Below are 20,284 nucleotides of genomic sequence, written 5' to 3' on the forward strand. Positions count from 1 at the left end.
TAAAATAGCTTCAAACAGGCAGACTGCAGATTTTTATTATTATTATTATTATTATTATTATTGGGAGGATGCCACTGCTGCATTTTTAGCAGCCGTACTGGAAGTTAAAAGAAATGTCTGCTTAACCGAGACGACAAAAAGTCTTGGCATTTTAGTCTAGTTTTAGTCGAAGAAAATCCAAAGTATTTTAGTCAATAGTTTTAGTCAATATTCTTTTTTAGTCTTTGACCTGCATCATGTTGGCTTTTTTTTTTTTTTTAATTTAACAATATTTTAAATTATTATTTCAAAAATGTAAATTACTTATCAAACAGACCAAACAATTCAGCTACCAATGAATGAGCAGTAGTATGCATGTGATAACACAGATTGAAAAATAAGCTGAAGTGATACCTCTTCTATAGACAAGCTAAGCCAGTGTGCTGCTGTTAGCCAGTGACTTCAGACTTCAGACAGCGCCACACACACGCACTCCGGCATGAGCACACAGCAGCACAGGAGAAAAACTAACGTGCATCCAATTAATGCACTTTCTGGATTGTAATTTAAAAGTCTATGACGAAAAATATGACTGATATCGATGTGCAGTCCGGGCCAGCGTTGCGTTCAAGTGCAACTCCAAAAAGGAGGACAAATAAGCGTCCGGCTTGAGGCTGCGCAGCGTCGGACGCCGGACAAGGCATTTAAATTCCGGACTGTCCGGCCTAAATCCGGACGTATGACCACCCTAGTTCCAGGTGGACATGTGTGTTTTAATTTTGATCAGAGAAACTCTAATATGGGGAGAAGTGGCACTCTCGTCTAACTTCCGGGTCTCGGAAACACGCCTCTGTCCATGTGAAGGCGCTCGCGGGCGAGTGCAGAATGAATTGGAGTCTATGGGGCTACACCCCTAAAAACCCACTTTTCTCTGGAAATAATTTTTTGTCCAGTAATTTGAATACTGTTTTCAAAAGTTGGGGCTAAAAACAATACACTCAGCTGAATATTGGATTTTTTAAGTTCACCTATATGTTCTAAAAAGCCGTTCAAAAAGTGTGATGACGTCACACATTGAGAGGTGCTGCTTTACGGCGATTTCCAGAGCCCGTCTCCACAGAGCAGACGGAGAAACTCGAGAGAGCCCGTCTGTGCTACATTAGACATTCTCTGTACGCACAAATATCAACTTTGATGGAAAAGTCCTCCTTAAGAGTGGTGTTTCCCGTTTCTCTTGGTCTTCAGGTGCCATCAAGTGGGATCCCTCGTCGTAAACAGCCGCAAGTCCGTCACTGACCAATCAGCATTCATTAGCAAATGCTAGCGTGTTATGGCCAACAACAGCCCAAACCGTAGGAAACTGAAAGGATATAAGTTCTCGCTAATTTCACTTTTAACCTATAATCCATATTGAACTTTCAGAAACTACAACAGTATTTGCGATTTTTCAACCATAAACAGGAGTAAGAGACAAATTTAGCCGTTTAGCTCCACAGAGCCCCATTCATTCTGCACTCGCCCGCGATCACCCCCAGTGGAATTACGGTGGAACTGCAACCAAGTTTGATACAACGGGGGTGAATGGAGAGTGGTAAGGCTCGTCATAGACGGGCTCTGTTTTGATCCGAACGTGTCGTCGCCGACACAGCTGCGCATATTGTAAGTACCGTAATTTCCGTAAAGTTTGAGCTACCGAAAAAAAATCCAACTGTTGCTGAAAGCAGAGAATATGCGCTTCAGCGTACATGCAGGTTACTACGGTAAACATGGCAGCATTACGTACTCCCTGGCTTGGCCTACGTCATTACGCACAGAGCGCAGAGCGGGAGAGACAGACTGGAGAAGCGAGTCAAGCAAATCAAGCGTGTGGTGAGCGAGTGTGGTCAGAGCCCGTCGCGTTGAGCATAAAAAAATGTCATTCAAGTCTACAGGAGTGGTAAACCCACCAAGCAGAATCAAAGAGGAGTCGGATGACGACAATTTTCACGAGGAGAGAGAGATTTCTTCTACACCACGGTAAGTAACATGCGTAAATTACGTTAGGTTTGTAGGATAGCACGGGGGCGGAAATCCTGGGGGTCAAGAAGGGACAAGACCCCCACCCCCACCCCACAATGCCTCAAGTTGTTTTTTCGTTTTGTTTTGTTTTCTTTTCTTTATTAAGTCATCTTCAAAATACAAACTTTAAGGCACAATTTGTGTTTCCATTATCAAAAGTTGAACAGCTGTCAGACAAAAAAATAGAAAAAAATAAATAAATAAATAAAACAACAGAAAAGAAAAGCCAAAGATTTGAGTCTTAATCTAGGAAGACAAATAAATCCATTAAAGAAAAGAGTCTTTGGGTATTTTTGCCAGACATGTAATACAGAGATTTTTATAATAATTTGAGATCGTTTATCCATCTGCTGATGTGGGTCTTATTTTGAGAAATTTAGATCTATGAATAAAATATTTTCCAAGACTAATTACAATATTTACCAGGAAGTCTAAGTTCTTTTCATTTAACTGTACTTCAACTGTTACAGATAGCCAATTTAGAGGGTGCAAATTAATTTGTTTAGATAACAGCCACCTTTTAAAACTGAACCAAAATTCCATCACATGTTCACATTCAAAGAAAATATGTTCCACAGTTTCAATATCTCTCTCACAAAATCCACATGAATTACTGTCCCAGTAAAATCTTGTATGTAAGAAGTGATTAGAAGGATAGGCTATATATCATTTAGTATTTTAAAAGTGACCTCTTTGGCTTTCTGTGTATTGGATATGATATATATCGCTTTCTTATCATTCTTGCCTCCACAGGATTGAAATAACGTAGAACATAATTCCTTTTTAGCTGACAGGGGTAATATTGAGCCATCAGGATATTCCTAATAAACTTATTAGAGAATAGATTACTCCCCAAACTGACCCCTCTACAACAAGAGACCTTAAATTAAAAACATTTGCTTGCACCTTCATTTGTTGAGTCATTGTTTTAAAGGGTGTTGGAATGGCTTTTAATACTTTCTTGTACTCTTAAGTTGAGCACTGCAGGTTATATTTAACACCAAAATCCTCATGCGTTAATATATTTCTCTGATCATCCAGCAGAATCAAAGAGGAGTCTGATGACGACAATTTTTACGAGGAGAGAGAGATTTCTTCTACACCACCGTAAGTAACATGCGTAAATTACGTTAGGTTTGTAGCATAGCACAGAGGCGGAAATCCCGGGGGTCAAGAAGGGACAAGACCCCCACCCCACAATGCCTCAAGTTGTTTTTTTGTTTTGTTTTGTTTTCTTTTCTTTATTAAGTCATCTTCAAAATACAAACTTTAAGGCACAATTTGTGTTTCCATTATCAAAAGTTGAACAGCTTTCAGACAAAAAAATAGAAAAAAAAATAAAATAAAATAAAACAACAGAAAAGAAAAGCCAAAGATGTGAGAGTCTTAATCTAGGAGGACAAATAAATCCATTAAAGAAAAGAGTCTTTGGGTATTTTTGCCAGACATGTAATACAGAGATTTTTATAATAATTTGAGATCGTTTATCCATCTGCTGATGTGGGTCTTATTTTGAGAAATTTAGATCTATGAATAAAATATTTTCCAAGTCTAATTACAATATTTACCAGGAAGTCTAAGTTCTTTTCATTTAACTGTACTCCAACTGTTACAGATAGCCAATTTAGAGGGTGCAAATTAATTTGTTTAGATAACAGCCACCTTTTAAAACTGAACCAAAATTCCATCACATGTTCACATTCAAAGAAAATATGTTCCACAGTTTCAATATCTCTCTCTCAAAATCCACATGAATTACTGTCCCAGTAAAATCTTGTATGTAAGAAGTGATTAGAAGGATAGGCTATATATCATTTAGTATTTTAAAAGTGACCTCTTTGGCTTACTGTGTATTGGATATGATATATATCGCTTTCTTATCATTCTTGCCTCCACAGGATTGAAATAACGTAGAACATAATTCCTTTTTGCTGACAGGGGTAATACTGAGCAGTCAGGATATTCCTAATAAACTTATTAGAGAATAGATTACTCCCCAAACTGACCCCTCCACACCAAGAGACCTTAAATTAAAAACATTTGCTTGCACCTTCATTTGTTGAGTCATTGTTTTAAAGGGTGTTGGAATGGCTTTTAATACTTTCTTGTACTCTTAAGTTGAGCACTGCAGGTTATATTTAACACCAAAATCCTCATGCGTTAATATATTTCTCTGATCATCCAGCAGAATCAAAGAGGAGTCTGATGACGACAATTTTTACGAGGAGAGAGAGATTTCTTCTACACCACGGTAAGTAACATGCGTAAATTACGTTAGGTTTGTAGGATAGCACAGAGGCGGAAATCCCGGGGGTCAAGAAGGGACAAGACCCCCACCCCCACCCCCACCCCACAATGCCTCAAGTTGTTTTTTTGTTTTGTTTTCTTTTCTTTTCTTTATTAAGTCATCTTCAAAATACAAACTTTAAGGCACAATTTGTGTTTCCATTATCAAAAGTTGAACAGCTGTCAGACAAAAAAATAGAAAAAAATAAATAAATAAATAAAACAACAGAAAAGAAAAGCCAAAGATGTGAGTCTTAATCTAGGAAGACAAATAAATCCATTAAAGAAAAGAGTCTTTGGGTATTTTTGCCAGACATGTAATACAGAGATTTTTATAATAATTTGAGATCGTTTATCCATCTGCTGATGTGGGTCTTATTTTGAGAAATTTAGATCTATGAATAAAATATTTTCCAAGACTAATTACAATATTTACCAGGAAGTCTAAGTTCTTTTCATTTAACTGTACTTCAACTGTTACAGATAGCCAATTTAGAGGGTGCAAATTAATTTGTTTAGATAACAGCCACCTTTTAAAACTGAACCAAAATTCCATCACATGTTCACATTCAAAGAAAATATGTTCCACAGTTTCAATATCTCTCTCTCAAAATCCACATGAATTACTGTCCCAGTAAAATCTTGTATGTAAGAAGTGATTAGAAGGATAGGCTATATATCATTTAGTATTTTAAAAGTGACCTCTTTGGCTTACTGTGTATTGGATATGATATATATCGCTTTCTTATCATTCTTGCCTCCACAGGATTGAAATAACGTAGAACATAATTCCTTTTTAGCTGACAGGGGTAATATTGAGCAGTCAGGATATTCCTAATAAACTTATTAGAGAACAGATTACTCCCCAAACTGACCCCTCTACAACAAGAGACCTTAAATTAAAAACATTTGCTTGCACCTTCATTTGTTGAGTCATTGTTTTAAAGGGTGTTGGAATGGCTTTTAATACTTTCTTGTACTCTTGAGCACTGCAGGTTATATTTAACACCAAAATCCTCATGCGTTAATATATTTCTCTGATCATCCAGCAGAATCAAAGAGGAGTCTGATGACGACAATTTTTACGAGGAGAGAGAGATTTCTTCTACACCACCGTAAGTAACATGCGTAAATTACGTTAGGTTTGTAGGATAGCACAGAGGCGGAAATCCCGGGGGTCAAGAAGGGACAAGACCCCCACCCCCACCCCACAATGCCTCAAGTTTTTTTTTTGTTTTGTTTTGTTTTGTTTTCTTTTCTTTATTAAGTCATCTTCAAAATACAAACTTTAAGGCACAATTTGTGTTTCCATTATCAAAAGTTGAACAGCTTTCAGACAAAAAAATAGAAAAAAAAATAAAATAAAATAAAACAACAGAAAAGAAAAGCCAAAGATGTGAGAGTCTTAATCTAGGAGGACAAATAAATCCATTAAAGAAAAGAGTCTTTGGGTATTTTTGCCAGACATGTAATACAGAGATTTTTTGAATAATTTGAGATTGTTTATCCATCTGCTGATGTGGGTCTTATTTTGAGAAATTTAGATCTATGAATAAAATATTTTCCAAGACTAATTACAATATTTACCACGAAGTCTAAGTTCTTTTCATTTAACTGTACTCCAACTGTTACAGATAGCCAATTTAGAGGGTGCAAATTAATTTGTTTAGATAACAGCCACCTTTTAAAACTGAACCAAAATTCCATCACATGTTCACATTCAAAGAAAATATGTTCCACAGTTTCAATATCTCTCTCACAAAATCCACATGAATTACTGTCCCAGTAAAATCTTGTATGTAAGAAGTGCTTAGAAGGATAGGCTATATATCATTTAGTATTTTAAAAGTGACCTCTTTGGCTTTCTGTGTATTGGATATGATATATATCGCTTTCTTATCATTCTTGCCTCCACAGGATTGAAATAACGTAGAACATAATTCCTTTTTGCTGACAGGGGTAATATTGAGCAGTCAGGATATTCCTAATAAGCTTATTAGAGAATAGATTACTCCCCAAACTGACCCCTCCACAACAAGAGACCTTAAATTAAAAACATTTGCTTGCACCTTCATTTGTTGAGTCATTGTTTTAAAGGGTGTTGGAATTAGAGTTCTCATATTCTGCCCGAACCCGACCCGACCCGACCCGACCCGACATTTTCGGGTCGGGTCGGGCCTAAAATTTACGTGAATTGGGCGGGTCGGGTCGGGCTTCGGGTTCTGTGGGGGATTTTTTTTTTTTTTTTTTTTTTTTTTTTAAATAAAAAAAATAGAATTATGTGTTCTGTTATTGATTATGACGTTTCATTTTTATGTGACTGGTGGAGAGTGAGAGACTCGATTGGATTTGGAGGCTAAACTTTCAGTGACAGACAGACAACCAGCTGTGCGAGCGCAGCGCAAACAAGTGAGAGAGAGTTGCAGCAGTATCCCGCTGTGCTGGCAGACTCGGCAGCAGGGACGGTTTCTGCTATGGGCAGTGCAACTGCCCAGGGCGCAATCTACTTGGGGGCGCACGAGAAAAAAAAAAAAAATCTCCAGTTTTCTAGACTACGGTATTGACCCGCACATGCCGCGGCACCATCAGTCGGCATCAGGCGGGCCTGCCGCCGCACCGTCCGATACCGCGCCCACCCGTCAGGTCTGCCGGATCTGACAGGTGAGCTGCCTGATGCTGGCCAGTGCGGCGGCCGGCCCGCCTGATACCGACTGATGGTGCCCCGGTGCCGCGGCCGACCGGCTCTGCTAAATAATGGCGAATTTGGCGATTAGGGGCGATTTTTTTTTTTTTTTCGGGCTTTATCGGGCTGTCGGGCCTAAAGTTCGGCTAATTAGTCGGGTCGGGTCGGGCCTCGGGCTGGCCCAGTCCGGCCCGGGTCGGGTCGGGTCTTAATTTTCAGGCCCGATGAGAACTCTAGTTGGAATGGCTTTTAATACTTTCTTGTACTCTTAAGTTGAGCACTGCAGGTTATATTTAACACCAAAATCCTCATGCGTTAATATATTTCTCTGATCATCCAGCAGAATCAAAGAGGAGTCTGATGACAACGGTTTTTACGAGGAGAGAGAGATTTCTTCTACACCACGGTAAGTAACATGCGTAAATTAAAAAAAAAAATAAAACAACAGAAAAGAAAAGCCAAAGATGTGAGAGTCTTAATCTAGGAGGACAAATAAATCCATTAAAGAAAAGAGTCTTTGGGTATTTTTGCCAGACATGTAATACAGAGATTTTTTGAATAATTTGAGATCGTTTATCCATCTGCTGATGTGGGTCTTATTTTGAGAAATTTAGATCTATGAATAAAATATTTTCTAGGGCTGTAGTCTGTTAGTCGACTGGTTGATTTATTGGTCGATACGTTCTTGGTCGACCAAAATCTGATTGGTCGATTATTTGCTGTGTTAGTTTTATCAGGAGTAAAGCACTAAGTGCTAATGGGGGTGTTTTCTGAACAGCCTGTTTCACAGATAACAGTCTGTCTTCAGAACACCCCCTTGTTTTCACAATTTTGGATTAGCCCAACCCACTGGCGGAGACAGATAGGTAGGCCGGAATGTCCTGAATTGAAGAAAATATTAGGCCTGGCTTTCCGAATATTTGCTTAATTAAGAACGTTTAATAAACATTTAGTCCTCTACCATGTCAAAGACATCGTCAATGTGGCAGCATTTTACCAAAATAAATGGAAAAAAAAGTTGAAGGCAAACTTTGCGAACAACAGTTTGCGTATCACAGCTCAACAACCAACATGGCATATCACCTAAAACGGTAAGCTAACATGTCTGCGTTAGGTTGCTCCGTCAGTTTTGAGTATAAACATATCAGAATTGGCATATTTCAAAGTTTTAGTCTAATCGTTCTGTAACTGCAGGCGCACAAACCCGCGACGATGGCAGCTTGACATAAACGGAAATCATAGGCTATGATATTGAGTAGGTGCACGTGATGCAACGCTGTCAGAGCCGACCGACTCGAGTGTGTCATTCACAAACCTGCCAACATTTGAGGAGTAAAATCTGGGAGATTTTTGTGGTGGGGAGCAGCAGAAGATGTGTGGGGATATTAGTGTAAATCTGTGCAGGGATATTAGTGTAAATCTTAACCCGCCGAGCCGGTTAAGATTTACAACACATCCAGATTTTTAATAATTAGTCAGTTAACTCGGCATTGTATGACACAGGCTGGAAAATGTGCACTTTTATTTACAGTCCAACATTTCGCCGTGTGTTACAGCTTCTGTTAAACTAACGGAGCTGCGGCGGCTTTCGGTCTCAGCTTTCAAAATAAAACCTTTGTTATTGTGCGTTTCTCATTTTTATTAACAAACAAAATTGGGGCTTGTAAATTACGGGAGATTCCCGGGAGATAAGACAAAACGGGAGGTCGGCAGGAGATGAGAAACCTGGGAAAAATGGGAGTGTTGGCAGTTATGGTCAGATACTGCGACAAATACCCCCCACAATCTGACTTGTTTCCTTCACTGTAAAATCAGAAGATTAGCGGGAGAAATTACTGACCGGGAGCATTGCGGAAGACAGGGTTAAAAATCGGGAGTCTCCCGCATGAATCGGGAGAGCTGGCAAGTATGATCATTCAGTGCAAAATAATTAGGTCAAAAACGATTTAATGTACTGCAAATACTTGTTGTTTATGTTTATTTATAATTCATTTAGGCGGAGAAGGCTAGCAGGCAGGCTACTGTCCAGTTAATTGATCTAAAAATAGTAATTTTTTTTTTTGTATTCCCGCTGCCCCCCGATTAGTCGACTTTTGGTCGAAATTTCAGGACTTTAGTCGACCAAGATTTTCTCTGGTTGACTACAGCCCTAATATTTTCCAAGACTAATTACAATATTTACCACGAAGTCTAAGTTCTTTTCATTTAACTGTACTTCAACTGTTACAGATAGCCAATTTAGAGGGTGCAAATTAATTTGTTTAGATAACAGCCACCTTTTAAAACTGAACCAAAATTCCATCACATGTTCACATTCAAAGAAAATATGTTCCACAGTTTCAATATCTCTCTCACAAAATCCACATGAATTACTGTCCCAGTAAAATCTCGTATGTAAGAAGTGCTTAGAAGGATATATCATTTAGTATTTTAAAAGTGACATCTTTGGCTTTCTGTGAAATTGGATATGATATATATTGCTTTCTTTTTTGCCTCCACAGGATTGAAATAACGTAGAACATAATTCCTTTTTGCTGACAGGGGTAATATTGAGCAGTCAGGATATTCCTAATAAACTTATTAGAGAATAGATTACTCCCCAAACTGACCCCTCCACAACAAGAGACCTTAAATTAAAAACATTTGCTTGCACCTTCATTTGTTGAGTCATTGTTTTAAAGGGTGTTGGAATGGCTTTTAATACTTTCTTGTACTCTTAAGTTGAGCACTGCAGGTTATATTTAACACCAAAATCCTCATGCGTTAATATATTTCCCTGATCATCCATTAGATCAGCCCAAATTCCTTTGTCCAACCAGGTCCCCAAAAACAATGACTTGCGATTGGACAGAACATATCTGTTATTCCATAAGGGGTGAGTTGTGAGGAGTAAAGTTATGTTTAAACATCAAGCTTCAATAAAGGAGAACTTGTTGGTGATAGTTAGAAAGTTTCACAGGCAGTATACATACATCATAATCACAGCGCATCTCCCATTTTTTTAAAAATTGCTTTGGGAATTCTAAACCAAAAAGATTCTTTGTGTCGAATAAATGCATTTAGCCATCTTAATTTTAGGACACCATTCATAACTGAGAAATCAATAGCATTTAACCCACCCTCTTCAACACTTTTGACCACATCAGCTCTCCTAATATACTGGCATTTATTTTTCCAAATAAACTTGAAATTTAAGTTGTTGATAAGATTAGTCATTTTATCTGAAATTTCAAGTGAAAACGCAGTATAAATAGCTCTCGATAGACTCTCCATTTTAGAAAGCAAAACCCTCCCAAAAACAGTAATGTCTCTCTGTAACCAAGAGTTCAGAATAGCTTTACACTTCTCTACATTTTTACCAACATTTTCTCTCTCCCTTAATTCTTTATTCTTGGTCATAATTATGCCCAAGTATTTGACTTGAGTTCTAACTGCAATGTTGCAGATTGAGAGAGCCGGCTGATCACGCAGGGCAAAAATTTCACATTTATCAATATTTAATTTTAAACCAGATGCTTTGGAGAATTGGGTGATGGATTCCAATGCTTTGGGAATTTGACCTTCATTTTTTAAAAATAATGTTGTATCGTCTGCAAATTGGCTAATTATAATATTTCTTTCCAAAATGTGTATTCCTTCAACACCATTGTTTTTCATCATAATCGATAATAGTTCGGCTACTAGAATAAATAATAAGGGAGAGCGGTTGCACCCTTTTCTAATACCCCTTTGGACTTGAAATCTTGAACAGGTACCGTGCTCCAAAGACACACAACTGTTAATGTCCCTGTATAACATACCGATCAAGTTTATGAATTTCTGACCAAAACCAAAATAATTTAGAGTATTTAATATGAAATGGTGTTCTACTGAATCAAAAGCCTTGTAAAAATCTAGGAAAAGAATGAACCCTTCAACTGATAATTCGTGACTAAAACCAGACGTATGTTATTGTGAATAGATCGCCCACCCAGAAAACCAGATTGCGTTTCCTCAATAAGTTGTGATACACCTTTTTTCATCCTAGTTGCTATACATCCAGAAAGCAATTCATAATCAGTGTTGAGAAGAGTGATAGGCCTTAAGTTGTCTAATATTCTTTTATCTTTATTGTGTTTGGGAATCAATGTCATCAGACCTTGTTTCATACTGGGCATTAGTTTTTGATTCTTAATGCATTCTTATATTGCTTTGAACAACAATGTTCTGATATCTTTCCAAAAGAAAAGGTAGAAATTGGCTGTGAGCCCATCAGAGCCAGGGGCTTTATTCAGAGGCAGTTTCAAACCAACAGCATCTAATTCTTCTATTTTAAAATCTGAATCACAAGCTTCTTTAAATTAATCATTAATCTTGGGTTTGAAATGTGCAGTTTGGTCAAATAAGTTGGTGGCGTCAATTTGAGAATATCTAGATAAGTGGAGATCGCTATAACACATAACTTCTCTCTGAATAATTTTGTTATTCTTGCATTCTCTTAATTAATAAACTTGATATCGCCTTATTTTCGTGTCTTTTTCTCTAGCCTGCTGAAGTATGTCGTATTCTTTTCTCCCTCCTCCATCCATTTAGCTCTTGATCTTATGAAGGCACCCTGGGCTTTCTTCAGAAAGATATCATTAAGTTTGGATTGTAAAAGCAGTAGTTTCTCCTTGTCTTTAATTTTAGAGAAAAAAAAAATTAGAACAATAATCTTTATGTTTTAGTAGATTTGAGCTAAACGTCCAGTAACCTTTGTTGTTGTTATTATTATTTTTTTTAACCCTATTAGTCGAATTCAACATTAAAGCGGTTATACAGTGGTCTGTTAAAGGAGCTTTGGAGATTAAAACCTCTGAGATAACGTCTTCAAGCTCATCTGCAGCCAGCCAGTAGTCAATTCTAGATTTAGCAGTACCATTAGGCTTAAACCAAGAGTAGCCTATTGTTTCTTCCCCCTCATGGTATTCTACCATGAGGGGATTAAAATGGTGATTATCAAATTTGGAGGGCAGTCTATCTTCCTACTCATCTAGTGCCATATTCCAGTCACCTCCCATCAATATAAAGTTGGTAGGATGGAGTGCTCTCAATTCAGAAATCTCAGCAGTAACCTTTTCCAGCATTTGTCTATTTTGGGAGATGGATTTATGACCATAAATATTAATTACCATCAGAAAATGACTTTCCAACTTCAAAACTGCAATTAGCCAGTGACCTTCGCTATCTGTTCTGTGTGAGATTACATCACCTGGGAACCTGTGAAAACAAATAGCAACACCAGCAGACCTGTCGCTTCCATGGCTGAACAATATACGATCCCCCCACATATTAATCCAAAAGTTCTCATCAGCGTCTGAAGAAGGGGTCTCCTGTAGTAACATACAATGTGCATTGCGCCCTTTGCAAAATAGAAATAAGTTTGACAGTAGGCTACATTTGACAGTAGGCTACATGTGTTTAGATAGATAGATAGATAGATAGATAGATAGATACTTTATTCATCCCGCAGGAAATTCACATTTTTTCAGCAGTATCCACAGATTACAGATTAAGTAAATAAAAAAAATAAAAATAAAGAATAAGATCTGAGTACAACAGAATAACCTAAGTACAACCCAGTGTGCAAAAAGCAATGTGCAACAAAAAAACCCAGAAAAAACCGTGTGCATGGGTGTATAAAATGTGCATAGAGGTAGGTCAATGTGCAAATTTAGAAGAAATATACAGTATACACATGATAAATAGCAGTAAGCAATATAAACACTATAAACAAGGATTATAAAAAGATAGGAATATGAACAATTTCAACAGAAGTATTAACAGTTAAACAGAAGTAATAACAGTTAAGCAGCAGTGGAAAATAACCTAACCTGAAGAACACACGCTCCGACCGAGGTTCAGAGTTAGTGTGAAACCATGAGTACAAGACCGTCGACAGAACCTGACGCGCGGTACTGGGAATTCAGGAACTGTCAGACTTGATCCAGCCTCATGGAATCACCCCTTCCCCTCCAGTCTTTACGTGTTATCTACCAGTATTGCAGTATGTGTATAATGAGTTATTTCCTCCGGGTGGAGTTAAAAAGCCGCATGGCGTGGGGGAGGAATGATTTCCTCAGTCTGTCGGTGGAGCAGGACAGTGACAGCAGCCTGTCACTGAAGCTGCTCCTCTGCCTGGTGGTGGCGCTGTGCAGTGGATGCAGTGGATTGTCCATGATTGACAGGAGTCTGCTCAGCGCCCGTTGCTCTGCCACAGATGTCAGGCTCTCAAGTTGTGTGCCCACAACAGAGCCCGCTTTCCTCACCAGTTTGTCCAGTCGTGAGGCGTCCCTCTTCTTGATGCTGCCTCCCCAGCACACCACCGCATAGAAGAGGGCGCTCGCCACAACAGACTGGTAGAACATCAGCAGCAGTTTTTTGCAGATGTTGAAGGACGCCAGCCTCCTGAGGAAGTACAGTCGGCTCTGTCCTTTCCTGTACAGAGCCTCAGTGTTGGCTGTCCAGTCCAGTCTATCATCCAGCTGCACTCCCAGGTATTTATAGGTCCGCACCATTTCCACACAGGCACCGTTGATGCTTACGGGCTCCGGGTGAGGCCTGGTCCTCCTGAAGTCCACCACCATTTCTTTTGTCTTGGAGGTGTTCAGGTGGAGGTGGTTGGAACCACACCATGCTACGAAGTCCTTGATGAGTTTCCTGTACTCCTCCTCCTGTCCACCGATTGCCGTGTCGTCTGCGAACGTCTGCACGTGGCAGGACTCCGAGTTGTACTGGAAGTCCGACGTGTACAGGGTGAACAGGACTGGAGAGAGCACAGTCCCCTGCGGCGCTCCTGTGCTGCTGATCACAGTGTCTGACCTGCAGTCCCCCAGTCGCACATACTGAGGTCTGCCTGTCAGATAGTCCATGATCCATGCCGTCAGGTGTGAGCCTACTCCCATGACAGTCAGTTTGTGACCGAGCAGCTGGGGCTGGATGGTATTGAAGGCACTGGAGAAATCCAGAAATGTGATTCTCACAGCACCACTGCCCCTGTCCAGGTGAGAGAGGGATCGGTGTAGCATGTAGACGATGGCGTCCTCCACTCCCACCTTCTCCTGGTACGCAAACTGCAGTGGGTCAAGGGCATGGCTCACCTGCGGTCTCAGATGGTGTAGCAGCAGCTGCTCCATGGTCTTCATCATACGGCCTGAAGTCGTTCAGCTCTGCAGGACGTAGCTTCTTTGGGACTGGGACGATGCATGATGTTTTCCACCGCAGTGGGACCCTCCCCTGCTCCAGGCTCAGATTGAAGATGTGCTGCAGAGGGTCTCCCAGCTCTGACGCGTAGGCCTTCAGCAGTCGTGGGGATACTCCATCTGGACCTGCAGCTTTGCTGGGGCAAAGCCTCCTCAGCTCTCCACACACCTGGGCTGCTGTGATTGTAGGCAGGGAGGGGGTCTCCTCATCGCATCTGTCCACTTGTAGCGGGGGGAGGGGACCAGATGAGGGTGTGGGGGGCAGGGTGATCAGAGGTGAGAGTGAGATGGGGTGGTCAAACCTGTTGAAAAAGTTGTTCAACTCGTTCACCCTCCCCCCATCCCCCTCAATAGTTTTTTTTTGTCTACATAGGATTGAGGGTCGAGGACACCAAGGTGGTAGGGGCCCCATATTCACTCGGGCACAAGAGACAGCCATTGTAAACATGGTTTTGGCCAACAGTTCTATCAGGCTGAGGAAAATAAGTAGCTATACCATAAATAGCCATTAGGGGTCAGCAACAAATTACAATTCATTTGTTTACATACATTATATAGAATACATATCTGACATAATATACACAGCTGGGAATATACTGATGACCCACTATGATCAGCAACTATTTGTAGTGGTGTTTTTATAAAGGAAACACTGAAATATTGAGCATAATAATAGGCAACATCCTGGAGAAGAACCAAAAACATAGATCAGAGAAAGATCTGCTCTGGTATATATCTATATCTCCCTGTAAGTCCAATGAGCACCTTCTTGTGTCATGCCTTCTCCTATTCTTCCTTTTTTCATGAATTTATATATGTTGATGAGGCTGGAATTCACCTCACAAAAACTAGAAGAAGAGGGAGAAATGTAATTGGACACAGGGCAATTACCAATGTGCCAGGGCAGCGAGGGGGTAACATCACCCTTTGCGCTGCTATTACCCAAAATGGGGTCCTCCACCGCCATGCGACTCTGGGACCCTATAACACCGATGCAATACTTGCATTTCTTGACAGATTACACAACATCATCACAGCATTAAACCAAGTGGACCGGATGCAGTACATTGTCGTTTGGGACAATGTATCTTTCCACCGATCCGCTCTGGACCAAAATTGGTTCCATCAGCACCCTGAATTTGCAGTTCTATACCTTCCACCTTACTCCCCCTTCCTTAACCCAATAGAGGAGTTTTCTTCTTCATGGCGGTGGAAGGTATATGACCTACAGCCCTACGCCCGTTTGCCCCTCATTCAGGCCATGGAGCAGGCCTGGGATATTATCGAAGCAGCTTCTGTGCAGGGGTGGATTCGTCACACAAGGCGATTCTTCCAACGGTGCCTTGCCAATGAAGACATAGCCTGTGATGTGGACGAAATCCTATGGCCTGATCCAGTCAGACAGAGAGATAATGATTAGAGTTAGTCTTGTGGTTGCTTTATTTTTTCTTCAGAGTTATTGTAAGCATATGTACTTCATACAGTAATTTTTATTTGTCTACAGATAAGAAAATTACTATTTTGTTCTGATTTGCCTTGTTGACTGACATGTTACTATAACTGAGTATATGGTAAGAAATAAATACTTTCAGTCTGCAGCATCAGTGTTGTGCAGTGCTTGGAACGTTTATAGTGCTTGTGTACTTTTTCTGTATACCTCAAAGTAATCATGAAGAATGTATTGGGTTTGTCAGCATATTTTTGTCATTAAATTATCCCATAACCATGCTCTCAAACAATATTTCTGAGTAAATTCCATCACCATTTCGTAAAGGGTTTTTACAAATGTGTTTTCAATTTATTACGGTAGTATGTAATAGAGTGAAAGTGTACGATCATTGAAAGACTGTTAGTGACATGAGAACAAAAGATTTTTATCAATTTGTTTATGGTTTTGGCTGATATGTTTCATTTTGCAAACAAACTGGGGTGTTGTGCAAATTGGGTGTGGTGTTTGGTTAATTGTGTGAGGTGTTTAGAAAAAAGCTTCCCTGTTTTCAAAATTGTGTGTAAACAATTGAAAAAAACTGTAATGCCATTATTTAAAACATATGAACATGCTGAAGGCTCAATACTGTACGGCAAATTTCAAAGGAGCATAAGAGAGAAAGAGGGAGGTACAGTCGTGCCAGACAGCAATTTTTTTATGTCCCCTCCAGGAATGACTCTCTGAAATGTTGCTGATAATTGTCCCCCCCCAATAATGAAATGGGATTTTCGCCCCTTGGATAGCATGTAGGTTTTTGAGTAACTGGTACACTATTTTACTTTGGGATGAATGGTGTTCCACATCATCTGATATTATCTTGTGTCTAAATTGGTTTTAGGATGCCTGCTGAGGTGACATACGTGGTAGAGAACACGTGGTCGGAACGTGGTCGGAGTGGTGTACGTCGGAGGCACAACAGTGGCACCAGTGACGGCGCTGCTCGTTTCAGGAGCCGCTCACCATGCAAGTCAACAACAAAAGTTACTGGTGCATGGAAAACAGAGGCAGACCCTGATGTTGCCCCTGAACCACCAAGGTTTGCTCCAAAACGAAGCCCCGGAGTTCAGCCCCCTCTCAATATTGGTAATCCATCCCCAATTGAAATTTTCACCCATTTTTTTGATGTCGAAGTCCTCAAGGTCCTGTGCAAACACACAAACATGAAAGCTGAAAGAAATCTGGAGAAAGGAAAGAAATTTGTCTGGACAGAAATAAGCCCCCAGGAGATGAAGAAGTACCTGGGAATGCTGTTGTACATGGCTGTGCTGCACTTGCCCAAGGTGAGAGATTTCTGGAGAAAGGACTCCATCTTTCATTTGGCATTTCCTGCCACTGTCATGCCAAGAGACCGCTTCCTGGCCATTTATTCAAATCTTCACATGAGCAATCCGTCCGAAGATGCAGAAAATGACAGGAAAATTGGCACAAAGGACTACGATCCCCTCCACAGGGTCAGACCTCTCTACGACATGCTCAGAACCCAGTGCATGACCGTCTATCATCCAAGGCAGCACATTGCAGTTGATGAGAGGATGGTTGCCACCAAGGCCAGGCTGTCGATCAAGCAGTACATGAAGGCAAAGCCTACGAAGTGGGGGCTGAAGTTTTTTGTTGTAGCGGATGTCAACGGCTACACGATCGACTACCGCCTCTACACAGGCAAGAGCAAGTTTGCATCTGGGAAGGGGCTGCCATTTGATGTTGTGACATCACTGGTGAACAAAGACTTCCTGGGCTCCGGATACATCGTCTACTGCGACAACTACTACACAAGCCCAGAGCTCTTCAGACACCTCAGCCGACAGGGATTTGGTGCTTGTGGAACCTACCGTCAGGGACACGTTGGTGTTCCATCCCCTGAGGAGAATGCTGTGGATAAAAGGTAACAATAATAATAATAATAATACTCAGACAGAACAATAATTTTAAAAAATACATTCGATTTGATTTGTAATGCACATGTCATTTGAAACGAATCTCAAAGGTCACCCCGGGGAACAATTCGTTGGATCAGGGATGGTGACCTGCTCTTTGTCAAGTGGATAGACACAAGAGAGGTCTCCATATGCACCAACGTTCACCCAGTCTACACTGGCGAAAGCGTGCTGCGCTGGCAAAAGACAGGTATTTATTTTGTGCCTTAGTGCCATTGTCGGAAAAGAAAAGAGATAATATCAGTTAGGTATAATTTGAGACAATGTATAATTTTGTGCTAGAAGAATAATTTGCTTCCCTGTCGAGTGAACCTGTGGGGTAAAAGTTACCTAGGGCGAAAAAATACTTACCAAGAAGAGGAAACACTGGACCTGTTACCTAGAAAATACTTAACTAACTTACCTGTAGAGTGAAAGGAGTAAAAAATGTGTACATGTATGAAAAAGGCGCTGGAGCCACATAAAGTACCTTACCCAGAAGAGGAAACACTGGACCTGTTACCTAGAAAAAACTTTGTGCATTCTCTTTCTCTCTCTATCTAGCTGACAGAGGAAATGAGAGGGTCACCATCCCCAGACCAACTGCCATCACAGAGTACAATAAGTACATGGGTGGGGTGGACACGTCTGACCAGATGCTGTGGACAAACTCAGTGCACCGCAAGACCCGGCGGTGGACCATGACTGTGTTCCAGCACCTCCTCGATGTCGCCATCACCAACAGCTACATTATTCACAAGGAGATACGTAAGAGCCAGCAGCGGGTATGTAATTGTATTGTAGTGTATTTTGCACGTCCCTGTCTTTTCCTCGCACCTTTTCTATTGTTATCCATTTATTGTGAGGAATCAACACACCAAAGCAGATTTCTTGTGTGTGTGAAAACCTACCTGGCTAGAATAAATCTTATTCTGATTCTGTTTCAGGGATACATGACACGCCAGACCTTCCAGGAGCAGCTGTGTGCCCAGCTCCTGGGGGTGCCACTGAATGCCAGGCCAGTGAGGACCCCCAGCCAAGGCCATTTCCCTGTCCCTGTCAGTGACGGCCAGGGACATGACAGGTCACAGAGAGCGAGCATGGGGAGACAGCGATGCACTCTGTGCAAAAGGAGCACTCCCTGGAGATGTGGGAAGTGTGGCGTGGGCCTCTGCCTACAGCTTGACAGGAACTGCTTCAGGATGTACCACCTCAACGACTGAAAAATGCCTGGTAGTTCTTTAGAAAAACAGGGACTCCAAAAAAACAAGGTTCTCAAGGTTAAAAAAAAAATGTTTTTGTTTGAGTTCAGATTTCAAATTAAATGTTTTAAATCATGTGTACATATGGAATTACATTTTATTATTTAGTAAAAAACACTAAAATCAAAATCCGTTTTTGTTCCCTTTAAGCTGTTATTACACCCTCAAAACATTTCAGTAATGTTACATCACTGGCAGATGTTTAAAGCTACAGTAATCCTGAAAAAAAAGAGAACATTCCCAGAAGACATTGTATGACAGTTTTACAGCCAAAACAACACAATACATACAGGCGGTCTGTGTGAGACTCAGGCCTTAAACGCCTTCCTTGGTCATGAGGAAAAATGTAGAAACAACCGAAATCAAGCAGTGTTTCAGCAGCAACAACAGCAAACCTGCTACAACAGTGAAGGTAAACAGCACAAACAGTAAATTTAGAATAAGGAAGGATTCAGAAAAACTGAGTAAACAAAGAAACGAATAAATATGGGAATGAATGAATGAAAAAACGATAGAAATGAATCAATAAATACATACATGAACAAATGAAACAATAAAAAGAATCTGAAACAAGCACAAGTGCTGATGTGTAGTTGTGAAACAGCTGGAATTGAAATGGAGATGAGCGGTAGTGGATGTGTATAGGGGCTGCGTCGGGGTTAAAATGGCAAGGGCAGCTTGAAAGTGTGGTAAAGCAGTGAAGTGGGGCGGCATAGCTAAACTATCGTTCATTTTGTGATAAAAGCACCAAATTTGGTACACTCACAGCTAAATATACAGTACAGGCCAAAAGTTTGGACACACCTTCTCCTTCAATGCGTTTTCTTTATTTTCATGACTATTTACATTGTAGATTCTCACTGAAGGAATCAAAACTATGAATGAACACGTGGAGTTATGTACTTAACAACAAAAGGTGAAATAACTGAAAACATGTTTTATATTCTAGTTTCTTCAAAATAGCCACCCTTTGCTCTGATTACTGCTTTGCACACTCTTGGCATTCTCTCCATGAGCTTCAAGAGGTAGTCACCTGAAATGGTTTTCCAACAGTCTTGAAGGAGTTCCCAGAGGTGTTTAGCACTTGTTGGCCCCTTTGCCTTCACTCTGCGCTCCAGCTCACCCCAAACCATCTGGATTGGGTTCAGGTCCGGTGACTGTGGAGGCCAGGTCATCTGGCGCAGCACTTCATCACTCTCCTTCTCGGTCAAATAGCCCTTACACAGCCTGGAGGTGTGTTTGGGGTCATTGTCCTGTTGAAAAATAAATGATGGTCCAACTAAACGCAAACCGGATGGGATGGCATGTCGCTGCAGGATGCTGTGGTAGCCATGCTGGTTCAGTGTGCCTTCAATTTTGAATAAATCTCCAACAGTGTCACCAGCAAAACACCC

The 20,284-nt window shown here is 40.6% G+C and overlaps 1 protein-coding gene across 10 annotated transcripts; it reads left to right on the top strand.

Annotated features, from left to right (window-relative positions):
- Positions 1–1,811: 1,811 nt before the first annotated feature.
- On the top strand, positions 1,812–19,418 carry LOC115372677 (piggyBac transposable element-derived protein 4-like). 10 transcript variants are annotated; one of them, XM_030070751.1, is made up of 10 exons: positions 1,812–1,995; positions 3,079–3,144; positions 4,223–4,288; positions 5,373–5,438; positions 7,350–7,412; positions 16,554–17,597; positions 17,700–17,839; positions 18,193–18,413; positions 18,576–18,744; positions 18,866–18,884. In XM_030070751.1, exons 1-10 carry the CDS (start codon positions 1,892–1,894, stop codon positions 18,871–18,873), a joined length of 1,947 nt encoding a protein of 648 aa, XP_029926611.1. In that variant the 5' UTR covers positions 1,812–1,891; the 3' UTR covers positions 18,874–18,884. The 10 variants fall into 10 exon arrangements, with proteins under 10 accessions (XP_029926611.1, XP_029926606.1, XP_029926607.1 ...); XM_030070746.1 differs by having other exon boundaries at positions 18,576–19,418; XM_030070747.1 differs by having other exon boundaries at positions 3,082–3,144; positions 18,576–19,418.
- The last annotated feature ends 866 nt before the right edge of the window (positions 19,419–20,284 follow it).

Source organism: Myripristis murdjan, chromosome 15, assembly GCF_902150065.1.
Source record: "Myripristis murdjan chromosome 15, fMyrMur1.1, whole genome shotgun sequence".
NCBI lineage: Eukaryota > Metazoa > Chordata > Actinopteri > Holocentriformes > Holocentridae > Myripristis > Myripristis murdjan.

What these genes read in the sequence shown, in the direction of transcription:
- LOC115372677 (XM_030070746.1), top strand. Translation starts at nt 1,892, where the DNA reads ATGTCATTCAAGTCTACAGGAGTGGTAAACCCACCAAGCAGAATCAAA. An exon ending in GAGATTTCTTCTACACCACG is followed by an intron (nt 4,289 to 5,372) that starts GTAAGTAACATG and finishes CTGATCATCCAG; the next exon opens with CAGAATCAAAGAGGAGTCTG. An exon ending in GAGAATGCTGTGGATAAAAG is followed by an intron (nt 17,598 to 17,699) that starts GTAACAATAATA and finishes CGAATCTCAAAG; the next exon opens with GTCACCCCGGGGAACAATTC.